At 39.8% G+C, this 13,642-nt stretch overlaps 1 protein-coding gene across 6 annotated transcripts in view; it reads left to right on the top strand.

Moving 5' to 3' along the window:
• Positions 1-13,642, top strand: part of LOC127794943 (uncharacterized) — a 49,802-nt gene that overhangs the window by 6,870 nt on the left and 29,290 nt on the right. For 2 of the 6 annotated variants that reach the window (XM_052326274.1, XM_052326279.1), the window contains exons 6-9: positions 7,880-7,934; positions 10,069-10,467; positions 10,904-11,059; positions 11,153-11,266. In XM_052326274.1, coding sequence (XP_052182234.1) covers positions 7,880-7,934; positions 10,069-10,467; positions 10,904-11,059; positions 11,153-11,266 — 724 coding nt within the window. The remainder of the gene's footprint in view (positions 1-7,879; positions 7,935-10,068; positions 10,468-10,903; positions 11,060-11,152; positions 11,267-13,642) is intronic. The other 4 variants (XM_052326275.1, XM_052326276.1, XM_052326277.1 and 1 more) reach the window with 4 other exon arrangements.

The raw sequence follows: 13,642 nt of genomic DNA on the forward strand, positions 1-13,642 counted from the left end.
AATAACCTCTCGGTACCACTGGGGCACCACCACTGTCATAGTTGCAGAACTCCCTTCTTCATGGCACCTTGAAAGTGCATTTGCTGCTACATTATCCTTCCCCTTTCTGTATTGTATTATGTAATCCAATCCCATTAGTTTGGCCATTCCCTTCCTTTGCAGAGCGTTTGAAGTTTCTGTTGTAATAGAAACTTCAAACTTTCATGATCCATTTTGATTATAAATTTACCCCCCTCCAAGTAGTGTCTCCACCTGTCAACAACCATCAACACTGTTAGGAATTCTTTTTCATATATACTGAGCCCTAAGTGTTTAGGACCCAATACCTAACTTAAGAATGCTAGAAGCCTTCCTGCACCAAAACTGCCCCTACCCCTGTTCCACCTGCATCTGTTTCCAGAATAAAGGGCTTATTGAAATCAGGAAGCACTAGCACTAGCACCCTACTCATGGCCCCTTTCAAATTCTCGAATGCCTCTTCTGCTTCTAGCCCCCAGTTGAAACTTCCCTTCTTCAACAATTCGGTTAAGGGCTTGCTAATTATCTCATAGTTCTTTACAAACCGGCGATAGTACCCTATTAGTCCTAAAAATCCCCTTAAGGCCATCCACTTTTTTGGGGTCGGCACTCACCCCTCCTTTTGATATAAGGTGTCCCAAATATTCCACTTGCCCTTGATCAAATGCACACTTAGATTTCTTAATAAAAAGTTATTGAGATTTGAGGATGTCAAGGGTAGTTCTAAGGTGGGTTAAATTTTGTTCAAAAGTGGGGCTGTAAATGAGTATGCCATCAAAGAATACTAGTATGAACTTTCGAATATAGGGTTCAAAAATTCTGTTCATGAGGGATTGAAAAGTGGCCAGGGCATTGATGAGCCCAAATGGCATCACCAAGAATTCAAAATGCCCATGGTGAGTTCTAAAAGCTCTTTTGTGGATATTGTCGGGTTTCATCCTAATTTGGTGGTAACCCGACATGGGTCAAACTTAGAAAAGAATTGGGCATGGTGAAGTTCATCCAAAAGATCTTCCACCAAGGGTATAGGAAATTTATCTTTGATGGTCATGGCATTTAGTTGGCGGTAATCCACACAAAATCGTCATGTTCCATCATTCTTTTTGACCAATAGGACAGGGGAAGCAAAAGGGCTTTGGTTAGGTCTAATGATGGATTGTTAAAGCATTTCCTTAACCATTTTCTCAATCTCATTCTTTTGAATTGGAGGGTAATGGTAAGTTGTAATGTTAACAGGCTTAGTGTTTGGTTTTAGGTTAATAGAGTGGTTAGACATTCTGGTAGGGGGAAGTGATCTGGGTGCAATGAAAAGATCCTCATATTCTACTAGTAGTTTATTAAGGAGATCTAAGTGATGTACCTGATTTGGCGTCCCCTGGGGTGTGCTAATTGTTAGGTAGATCTGCCAATGCAGTACTTGATCTCTTTGTACCTCCTCGGCTGCCACAATTGAGAAAAGGTGTGCCAGCTGATTCCATTTTCCCTTAATCACCCTCTATAACCTCTTTCCTGATATCATCTTTGCAAGTTCCAGCCTCTTTTCCCCTGATGATGCCATCTTCCTTCCCTCATTCTCAAAAGACACTTCCATCCGGTTAAAATCAAAGCTAATGGGGCTTACCCCCTTCATTCAATCTACTCCTAAAACCACATCACGACCCCCCAACTGTAATAGCCTCAAATCTGTTTCAAATTTTTCCCCTTGCATCTCCCAGTAAAAGCCATTACAGGCTGATTTGCTCAAAACCCTTTGGCCATTGTCTACTGTCACACTCAAGGGCTTGTGAGTTGACACTTCAGCCTTTTTGCCTTGCTTTCATCAAGAAAACTGTGGGTACTCCTACTATCTATTAGAATCATGAGGTTGTTGCCCTTAACTTGTCCCTCCATCTTAATGATCTTGTTGTTGGTTACTCCCTTTAAGGCGTGAATGAAGATCTCCCCATTGTCCTCTGCCCCAATATCCCCACAGTCCTCTTCCTCTGCCTCCACTTGTTCATCCTCTTCATCACCTTCCAACAATAGGATTTACCTCTTGCATTGATGTCTGGGATGGTACTTATCCCCACATTGAAAGCAAAGGCCAGCTAACCTCCTTTGCTCCCTGAGTTGCTCCCCAAAGGGAACTGAGCTTGACTTGATAACATTTTTCCTCCATTGCCCCCCTTCGTCGAATCTCGGTTATAGCCCTTTCCTCCCATGTTACATGTTCCTGCAATCACCCCCCTTGGCTATTGCCTCCGCTTCTTTATTAAGGCCTCTACTAGCATCTCTTGCAAACGGGCATGGCCTGTTCTACTGTTTGGGGCTTCATCATTTTGACCATTGGTCGTAGCTCTTCACTTAGGCCACTCATGAAACTTGACACAAAGTAAGCTTTTGAGAGGTGAGAATTATGGCCGATCGTATAAGACTTGAGTTCCTCAAACCTACGTAGATAGGCTCCTACACTCCCTATTTGCCTTAGTTTATTAAATTCCTCAATGGTGTCCGCCATACTCCTCTTGCCAAAGTGCTCACAGAGTTTTTTAGAGAACTCTTCCCAAGTGTACTCTCTTCTCACCCTTAAACACCCTTGAAACCAGCCATCCACTACCTTATTGAAATACGCAGTGACCAAGCTCACACTTTGCATCCTAGGTATGTTGTACCACTCAAATAGCCTCTCGCATTTCCTCAACCACCATTGAGGATCGACTTCCTCAAATACCAGAATCTCCATCTGGGGCATAAGAATCCCTGGATGACGAGGGTGGTGCAGTTCTTCTCTGTCCCCACCCATCATCCTTTCCAACTCCTCCTCCGGGTCTACCTCAATCTCAGAGGCCCCATTTCCCCTGTTTATTCTATTCCCTTGCAGGATTGGCTCATTCCTTTCTCCAGGAGGGAAGTTAGGAGAGACCCTTGCTAAGTTCTAGCGAGTGCACATCACCATGAACTGCTGCATTTGGGCTCCCAACTCTTCTCACACTCGTGCGATCGACCCTTTCAATCTCTGCTCTAGTCCCTCCATAGAACTCTCCAATTTACGATCAATGGCCACAATCGCTTCATGGTTTCGAGTAGCCCTGAACTCTAGTTGGTCTACTCGATTCTGGAAGTCGTTTATCATCGAGTTGATTTGCTGCAGCTTCGACTCTAGATTCTTCATACGGGTTCCTTCCGCTATTGCACCTCTCCACAAAGCACCGACCGAGAATCGTTATTCTGATACCAAGATTGTCATGGCTTGAGCCTGACAATGCCTTCCTTCTTAATCCGATAAGAATTAGAAGGATCAAACGTCGAAACAAAGAACATAAATAGAGAGAAAGAGAGAAGAATGAGGAAAAGCAGAGAGAAGAATGAGGGAGAACAGATAGACAGAGAAAAGAAAGAGAGATGTTGTAGGAATTTTGATATTCGTTAGTCCAATCCATCCCAAGGATAGGAGAATATACACAAGGCGCTTGGGAGGAGAGATTCTCCTGCCAGGGTGGGCCTTACACCCTAACAAACTTGATATTCTCCTAACTTCCTTACACATGGCAGTAACTACCTTTATATTAGAAATTACAACAATAAAAGTAGATAAACTGACTTCTACACTAGGAATTACAGTAGTAAAAGTAACAAAAATTTAAATGAGCTATGGTAAGGGTCCTTCTCGTGACATTTCCCCCATTAGCTTAGACATCCCTTTCTTCTGAAGTTGTGTGTGGAATTTATGTTGTAACAAAAATTTTAAACTCTCATGGTCTGTCTTTATTATAAACCTACCCCCCTCCAAATAATCTCTCCATTTTTCTACATCCATTAACACGACTAGGAGCTCCTTTTCATAAATACTAAGCCCCATATGTCTAGAGCCCAGGGCTTGGCTGAGAAATGCTAATGGCCTCCTGCATCAAAACCACTCCAATTCCCGTTGCATAGGCATCGGTCTCTAAGAAAAAGGGTTTGTTAAAGGTTGTTTTATGTATGTCCTCGAGCTTTATCCGAATTTGGTGGTGGCCCGAGCGTAGGTCCAGCTTAGAAAAGAATTTGGCTTGGTGAAGTTCATGATTGTTGCAATTTCCCTAACCATTTTCTCTATCACTGACTTTTGAATTGGTGGATAACGGTAGGATCGAATATTAATGGGTTCTAAATTAGGCTTGTGGGTAATGGCATGGTTAAATTCTCGGGTGGGAGGAATGGTCTTAGGGTCCATGAATAGATCCTCAAACTCAATCAACAATTTATCAAGGAGAATTGAATCATGTACCGGGTCAGTCATGCTCATAGGAGTGCTGACATTGAAGTAAATTTCTCCCTGCTGTCAGGGTCCTCTTCCATTGCCACAATGGAGAATAGTTGAGTCAGCTGCTCCCACCTGTTCTTGAACACCTTTTTTAGCCTTTTTCTCGTCATCATCTTGCAGGCTCTTGCTTCTTTTCACCCCTGGTAGGGTCATCCTCCCTTTTTTTTCAAATGAAACCTCCATACAGTTGAAATCAAAACCGATGGGGCTAATCCCTTTCATCCAGTTCACTCTAAGAACCACGTCGTAATCTCCCAAGCCTAGGAGCCTTAAATCTGCCTCAAATTGCTCACCCTACATTTCCCAACAAAATCCATTGCAAGCAGACTTACCACCTAGCTCCCATTAGCCACTCTCACACTGAATGGTTGGGTCCCTGAGAGCTTACATTTCAGCCTCTTAGCTATGCCTTCATCGAGAAAACTGTGGGTGCTCCCATTGTCTATCAAGATCATGAGGTTACAATCCTTAACCTTCCCTTCCACCTTAATGATTTTGTTATTAGGTACTCCTTTCAGAGCGTGTATAGAAATCTTCCCATTGTCCCCATCTTCACACCCTTCACGATCACTATCCTCTTCTTCTTCCCATATTTCCTTATCTTCACCTTCCAGCAGCAAGATTTGTCTCTTGCATTGATGTCTGAAATAATATTTATCCCCACATCTAAAGCATAGACTTGCAAGTCTCCTCTGTTCTCCCAATTTTCCTCCATAGGATGAGGAGCCTGATCTAGCCCCATTCTTCATTCCAACATTACCCTTCATCACCTCTCTGTTAAAATTCCTTCCTCCCAGATGGGATAACCCTAAGACCACCCCCTTTCTGCTACCGCCTCTGCATCTTCATTAAAGCCTCCACCACCATTTCTTGTAAGCGAGCACTCTCCGATGCTTGCTCTATAGTTTGGGGCCTCATCATTTTTGCCATTGGCCTAATCTTCTCATTGAGACCACTCATGTAATTTGACACAAAATAGGCCTCTGAGAGGTGGGGGTTGTGGTGAATCATGAGGGATCTTAGCTCCTCAAATCGTTTTTGATAAAACCTTACATCCCTCGCCTGTCTAAGTTTATTAAATTCCTCTATGACGTCCACCATACTCCTTTCTCCAAATCTTTAACATAATTTCTCTGAAAATTCTTCCCAAGTGTAGTTCCTCCTCACCCTTATACATCCCTGATACCAGGCATCAACCACTTCATTGATGTATGCTGTAGTTAGGGATACTCTCTGCCTCTCGGGTATATTAAACCAATCAAACATCCTCTCACACTTCCTCAGCCACCATCTAGGATTAACTCCCTTAAATGTTGGGATCTCCATTTGGGGCGTGGGATTGATAGGACCATCCCTTCCTCTTTCCATCAATCCTTCCAATTCTTCCTTTGGGTCCACCTCAATCTCAGAGGTGCCATTACCCCGATTCGTCCTATTTCCCTACAAAATGGGTTTAGTCCTCTCTGTAGGTGGGAAGTCAGGAGATACTCTTACCGAGTTCTGACAAGTGAACATCACCATGAACTGTTGCATTTGAGCTCCCAGTTCTTCTCACACCCTTGCTATCGAACCATCCAACCTTCATTCTAGTCTCTCCATGGAACTCTCCAATTTGCGATTTATTGCTATGATCGCCTCATGATTTCAGGTGGCCCCGAACTCTAGTTGGTCTACTCTGTTTTGGAAATCAGTCATAGTCGAGCTGACTTGTTACAGCTGGGACTCCAGGTTCTTCATGCGGGTACCCTTTGCCATCGACCCGACAACTCCAACCAAGGATTGAGCTTTGTTACCAATTTGTCACGACCTAAGCTTGACAATTGTCTTCCTTCCTATCCAATGTGAATGGGGAAGGCATTCCCAAAGGAACAAAGTGTTGAACAAAAAGCGAGAGAGAAAGAAAGAGAGAGAGAGAGGGAAGGAGAGAGAATCAGGTAGAGAATGAGAGAAGAAAATACGAGAGAGAGAGAATGAATTCTTCAGATATTTCTCATTAATTCATTAGGGAATCGTTTGGGATGATTTATACAATATGCCAAGGGGCAGATTCTTACAGTGTTGCGGTTGTAACCACCTGCTGCCACCTATAACCAGATGCACGTGGATTCCCCTAGGCTAACAAACTCTAAAACAGAGAATTGAAGTTACAGCAGTAAGTAAAAAATTACAGCAGAAAAATTACGGTAATAAAAGAAATAAAGAAATTGGAAATTCTCCCCTATGGTCAAGTCCACCCCGTGACAATACTGTATGCGAGGGATCTGCAATTTGCAAGCAAATTAAGGAAAGGCGTGGTAGGGATTATGTACCTAACAATTCCTTCCATGGCATAATGAAGCTTTTGTATTCATCTTTTTGAAGCTATTTTGATGTCTTCACATAGCAATAATGAAATGAAGCTTTTACTGATGTTTCCAAAAAATTTTACTTTGACCAATACATTTTGTGTTTCAGGGTTATCTCTTGATGCCTGTTGACAGTGAGACTAGAAAGGCACCTATAGTGTTAATTATTTGCATAGTTGCCTATATGAATGCATGCCTATGCCTTGGTCTGATCAGTTGGGAAATGTTATGAAAGAACATGTTATAGATTAATAAGTTTGGAGTGAGGTACTGCATTTGTATAACTGAATTTGCTGTATAATGTTTATGGATTCATTTTTCTATGAAACAAGGTTTACGTGGGTGACCAGAATATTGTGTTAAGCAATGAGTAGCAAAAGTATCACATGCCATATAACTTGCTCCCCCCCCCCCCCCCCCAAAAAAAAAAAAAAAAAAAAAAAAAACTGTCATGTATATGAATTGATTTCTCAAGGTATTATCCATAAACTGTAAAGTTGTCAATGGTTGAGAAGGAGGTTGTGATCAGAGAAAATATAATGGAGATTCAATTTTGGTTTCTTATAGGCAGCCATATGTTGTTTCTGTTGAGGAAAAATGCAAATAAGGATCAGGGAAGAAAAAGAAATTTTTTTTTTCAGAATTTGATGAGACCTCATTGTCACATTCCTAGGGTTACCTAGGGTTGTGATTGGAATTAAGGGAAGAAATCAGAATGTTAGAATTGAAGGAGGGGGAGAAATCAGCAGAAAAGGGAGGGAGAGTTAGAGAAAAAACAAGAGAGGGATAGAGAGAATTAGGAAGATAGAATTTTCATTTCATTACACATGATATCCATCTTCTTACAATTGGCCTTTTTATAGGCATAACTAGCTGCTTAACTGATTTCTAACAGCACCCATGTGCTCCTAACAAATTGTAAAATATCCCTAACAAAATATTATACCCTATTACAATAATGCCCCTCTATTGCTCCTAGGGTCATGACACTCACGTGTGTTGTTTACTATAAATATGGAATTATATTTGTCTAGAATGTGGATATGATTCAAAACATATTTTTTGTACCATCTGTACTTCCAAATTAGGAATATATCACTATACACATAAGGACAATTTAGGGTCCTTAGTTTGTATGCAATGACCTTTTGATCTATTCTCGGTCCATGTTACCTTTCAGCTTTTATATAGTGGTCTGTGGGTACATTGTCACAAGAAATTGTTATGCTTTCAGGTCAGCGGATGATGCAAATGTATTTCTTGTGAATGATTTTCAAGATCCTCTGCAGGTTTGTGTCACATTCAGTTGTTTCTGCTCTTACATCAAAAGTTTTTCTGATGAAATAGATCTATTTACAGTTCAGTTATTGTGCCTGCATCCCAATATCTTTTTTTCTTTTCTTATTTTACTTTTCTAAACATGCAAAATCTTGGTTGTATTTTCCCAGCTGCCAAAAGGATTATCTCCCCTCCCCTCTTCTCTCTCTTCTCAGGGTGTGCAGGGTGCATGCACTGTTCATTGAGGTTGAGCTTCTTCACTTCTGAACATCTCTGTTTGATGTCCTCCTCCATGGCTCCATGCACCCCCTTCTCTAGCTTATCCAATCCAAGAATTGGTTGTTTCAGTAAAAAAATAATATTAAAGTTAATCCACCACTTTTTGGCTGTGCAATAATTTCTGTTGCAAGTTCTCTCCACATCCCCTTATCCAGTCTTCTAATCTAGAACTATATTAACTCTACTGCTAGCATAGTTATCTAAGCTATTATTTCAGCACCAGACTCTCCATTATGGGAAGTAGATTTTCTGCAACATATAATGACAGTGAAGCTTTACATGGCAAATCCCATATTGCTGCTTGTCAGTAGTTTTCTCCATGATGCCAGCAGAATATAATGACAAAAAGTGGAAAATGCATTGGTTCCCCACCCACCCCCACACACAAAAAAAAAAAAAAAAACTAAACTAAAAACAAAAACCAAATCATCACCATGATTCAGAATCCAAATTCATGCTGACAGGTCCTTCATTCGTTACTGCCACGATCAATTTTTTCATCACCATGTTTCTGCTGTTGCCATGCTGCATGAGCCTGTAAAACTGTAGTTGTTCTGTTTACACCTAGTGGAGAATGAATGTTGTCATAGTCTTGGCACAAAATGGTAGCACACAGTTTACATCTTAGAACATACATTCAAATAAAAGGCACCTCCCCCTCCTCCTGAAAACCATTGAATTAGCGTATAAAAAATGTTATAGAAGTTCATTTCTGTTTGGCTCTTTGATGTTATCCTTCATAAAAATATGTCTAAGTACAAGTCTTCATAAAGTGTTTGAGAAAGATGAATGCAAAGAAATTAGAGATTCCTCTCACATTTAGAAGTATCTTTGTTAGCACAATTAATGGAGTTTAACACAAGGGAGAGGGGGGGGGGGGGGTTGTGAAGATTTTGACAAATATGAAATACATATAAACTATAATGAAGAACAAAAAATAAGTAAGTACAGGGATAGAGAGAACAAACACTTTAATTTATGGTGGTTTGACTTATCCCAATTTATGTCTGCTCCTCTGGCTCCAACTAGAAATTTCAATCCACTATCTTGAAATCACAAGATACAACCATTAGTTGATTCAGGTAGCTCACTAACAAGAGTTTCTATTCTTTTTTTTTAAAAAAAAAACCTAAGAGTTTTATCCCAAAAACTCTCAAAAAAATCCCACTAGTTGATATGGTGCTAGCTTGCTTACAAGAATCCCCAATCATTGAGAATTGGTTACAAGGAAAAGATCTTTCCAAAGATTAGATGTACAAAAGAAACCTCTCTTGATGAAGGCACACTCTTTGAATGCTTGAATAAGTGTAGGGTTGCAAGTACTTTGTTCTTGAGTTGTAGTAGCTTTAAGAAGTCAATGGAAGCTTCCGATGATGGAGAATCACAGTCAGCTAACGATGGAAGCTGCTTCTGGGAGCAAAATGGTGAGCGAGAGAGATGGAATTGCTGTGAGATGGTGGTTGGGAGTGAACTGAAGTGACAATAAAATGGAAAGATTGGACACAGAAATGGTTTTTGGTGACTTCTGTATTTTCCATTTCATTGTCATTTTTGGGAATGGAAACATCGCATTCAAACACCATTTCAGCTTTCTGTTTCAAAAGTGATGGAAATGAAATGGACTTTCTTGAAACAAGAAGGTTTTCAAACAAAGCCTTGGCATATAAACCATTGTCTACTGTTCTTTGTTTGACTGTATTTTTCTTTTCCACTTAGCATGTATTCCACTTTTTCTTTCTTTCTTTATTTTTTGGCTCAATGGGGAAAGTCACATATTTCAAATCAGAAATAGGTTTATTCAATATTTTATGCATGCCAATCACTATGTGAAGTACTTTTTATTTAGTTCTTTATTTTTTTGGACAGAGAACTCTGTCTTCTTTGGAGTTGCCTGGGGCTGTTGGTGTTACAAATAGGCTGTCCTCAACTGCTATAGCTGGTGGGTCCCCCACAAATGAAAACCAAGAAAGGAATGAAGGAGGTCCTTCCAATGGAAGTTCCAGTCAAATTCAGCATAAAGGAAGATATAGGCAAAAGGTTCAGGATCCTGCTCGAGATATTTCAATTCAAGTATTGGAGAAGTTCTCTCTTGTTACCAGACTTGCTCGGGAAACTACTTCACATCTTTTCCGGGAAAATCATCTTGATAGTTTCGGTGCTATTGAGAGGCATAGCCAGACGACTCAGAATTACCCTAGCGGTGTTGGTTCCAATGATGATGAGAAGGTTCCTGATGAAATTCCTGTAGCCTCAGATCCTTTGGAGGTAATGTCTTTTTCTTTCTTTCTTTTTTCCCATGCATTTTTGTGAACATCTCTTTCCAGGAAATTTACTTGTGATTTATTTGATCAGCTTCTTGGCACATTATTTTTTTCTCTGGTTATTTTCTGTTTTTAATGTTAACAGAAAATTGTGAAGGTGCAATCTACTCAATCTCAGATACAAATGCTTAACTATGGGTGACTTAGTTCTTCATTTTAATTCTAAATTATGATCAGATCTAGATATTATGCTGTATGATCTACTGGGCCAGAATTGCATCATGTATTTTATCACAATAATTGTTTGCATTATGGTACAAATACTATATCCATGTCCTCTATTGGCTTCTTTTACTGTCTGGACCATTATATTGTGCGTTGGGTATATCTCTGCCCGACTATGTTGTAGTATCACATTCAAGCTGACTATTGTCTAGCAGGCTCTTGAAATGCACGGTTTCTGGTTTCCATCATGGAATTTAACTTACAGCTGTTGGGATATGGAATTTGAGAATGGATTTGAAATCGAAATCTTTTCCAAAGAAGTGAGGGAGTGCTCCAGAACATTGGCATATTATATTGGACCGTATAATCTGGTAGCCAAACAAAGCTTGGGATGAGAATAAAATCTCTATCCTCTTGGTTTAACTCTAATTCTTCAGCTTAAAAAATCTGAATTTTTATTCCAGGGCTGTCTGATGGGGACATCTATCCTTCTTAAACAGAAACCCCTGTCTAGGGAAAGAAATGAGGAAGAAGCTGTCACAAATGTGGGAAATTTTGAGCTAATCGATTGTAAGGAGGTATCAAAAGGAGACCTTTTTTTTTCTTCTGGCTTTGTTCCTTTGGCTTTCAGTAATTTTTCCCTTTGAGTGTGAGCAGAAAAGATGTCTAGTTGTTTCTTGGTCACTGTTTCATAATCGTTGAGCAATGTGCAGTCACTCAACTTCAGCCTTTGTTATGGTAAATGCTGGCATGAGTCATTTCCCCTTCTTCTTGGGGAGTGATGTTTTACTTGTGAATCTAGCATTTTATCAATCTGGATTTCTTCACAAAAGGATCTCTGAAGAGTAGGAATGCAGCTCTGTGTGCGTCTTATAATTGGGGCACCCATGGGATACTGGTTTAACATAACATGAGTTGAGTGACTTAGATTTACAGCAACAACAATTAAAAGCCTTAATCCTTCTAGGTGGGGTTGGCTACATGCATTCTAGATCTCTGTCTCACTGGTTGGACTGCAAGTCAGTCACCAAACAGGTCTGCTTTATAAAAACCTAGAGATGTCTATCAGCCAAGCAAAACCATTCAAAACCTGCTGGTTTTTTGTGAAGCAGTAAAACCAAATGAACAGGCTGATGTTAATTTTTATCCAAATTATTGGATAGCCCACAATTAAAAGTTCCCTTTTCTTTAATAGAGGGAAAATAGTCGTGAAAAAGAAAAAGAAAAATGTGAAAATTCAACAACAGGACTCCTTCCTTTTTCTCAAAATCTCCAATCTTTGCTAAGTGCAGACTTTTTGCTCTAAATCCTAATCTCTTTATTGCTAAAGGCCATCTCCATCTGGCTACAGCTTAACCTCTTTTGTCTGTAGTTTATATTGAACTCAAGTTTATATCCAATTGTTGAAAACGAACCCTCTTGCTTTAATTCCTTGATACGTCTAAAGAGCATTACATGTCCTCTTATAGAGATGAGGATTTTACAACATGGGAAATAGTACAAAAAATAAAGGAAAGAACTAATCATGTACAATTAGGAAATCTCCTAAACTAGAATAGGAAAAAATTGACTATATACAATTAGGAAACTTCCTAAACGGGAATAGGAAATCTCCAAAAGGAGAACTGCCGCCAATCGACTAAGATGATCAAGATAATTAACAACAAACCACGTAGCCAACATAGGATATTTTGACTACATGAAAATCCATAGAATTCATCACTTCCCCTCAAGCTAGTGAATGGATATCAACAATTCCCAGCTTACATGCCAAGTCTTCAAACCGCTTAGTAGGTAGCCCCTTTGTCAAAAGATCAACCAGCTATTGTTCTGAGGGCACATGGGGAATGCAAATTAATCCAGCATCTAGCTTCTCTATAATAAAATGTCTGTTTATCTCCACATGTTTGGTTCGATCATGCTACATAAGGTTATGTGCTATACTTATGGTTGACTTATTATCACAACATAATTTGAGTGTCAGCTCTTCAAATGCTGACAATGGTTCTTGATCAAATAGTATGATTGAGATGATGAAAGAAATCGAGAGAGAGAATACACAAATAAGAGAGAGAGAGATCAAAATATTCTCAAAATTTTCATATATCCGTGGAAGAGAATTCAACACTATATATAGCTGGATTCTTAACCTCCCATGTGCTGTAACCGCCTACATGTGCATGGGAATGTACCAGCTGCCAATGCATAAACTAAGTACAACCCTTACAACTAGCTTTCAATTTATACTGTTTTTACCCCTTTACTATCTCTAATTACAGTAAACTCTCCTTACAAGTTAATACATGACATTGAGCAGCCCATGGCTAGAAATTCTTAGGTCTTCCAAAATGATCTTTAGCCATAACAATTCACATAGACCTAGTGCTAGTGCTCGAAACTCAACCTCAGCACTAGATTTAGCTACTACTCCCTGCTTCTTGCTCCATGACACTAGATTTCTCCTAAGAAACACACAATAACCAGTTGTGGAACGTCTATCAATCAAGGACCCTTCATAATTTGCATCAGTATATCCGATAACATCCAATTCAGTCTTCGATTTAAACAAGATCCCTTTACCAGGAGTAGTCTTTAAATAGTACAAAATTCTTGTCACAGCTTGCATATGTTCTTTCGTGGGACTATGCATGAATTGACTGACCAAATTTATTGCAAAAACAATATCCGGTCTGGTATGAGACAAATAAATCAATCTTCCAACCAATCTTTGGTATGTCCCTTTGTCCACTGCAATTCTCAGCCAATTTAACATTGAAGTCTACCGGAGTACCTGCTCCTTTGCCACCCAACAAACTTGTTTCTTGTAACAGATCTAAAATATACTTTCGTTATGACAAGAAAATCCCAACTTTCGAATATGCCACCTCAATTCCCAGAAAATACTTCAGGACCCCAAGGTCCTTGATCTCAATGCCTGGGATAGGTTTTCTTTA

The sequence above is a fragment of the Diospyros lotus genome, chromosome 2 (genome assembly GCF_014633365.1).
Source record: "Diospyros lotus cultivar Yz01 chromosome 2, ASM1463336v1, whole genome shotgun sequence".
Classification (NCBI taxonomy): Eukaryota; Viridiplantae; Streptophyta; class Magnoliopsida; order Ericales; family Ebenaceae; genus Diospyros; species Diospyros lotus.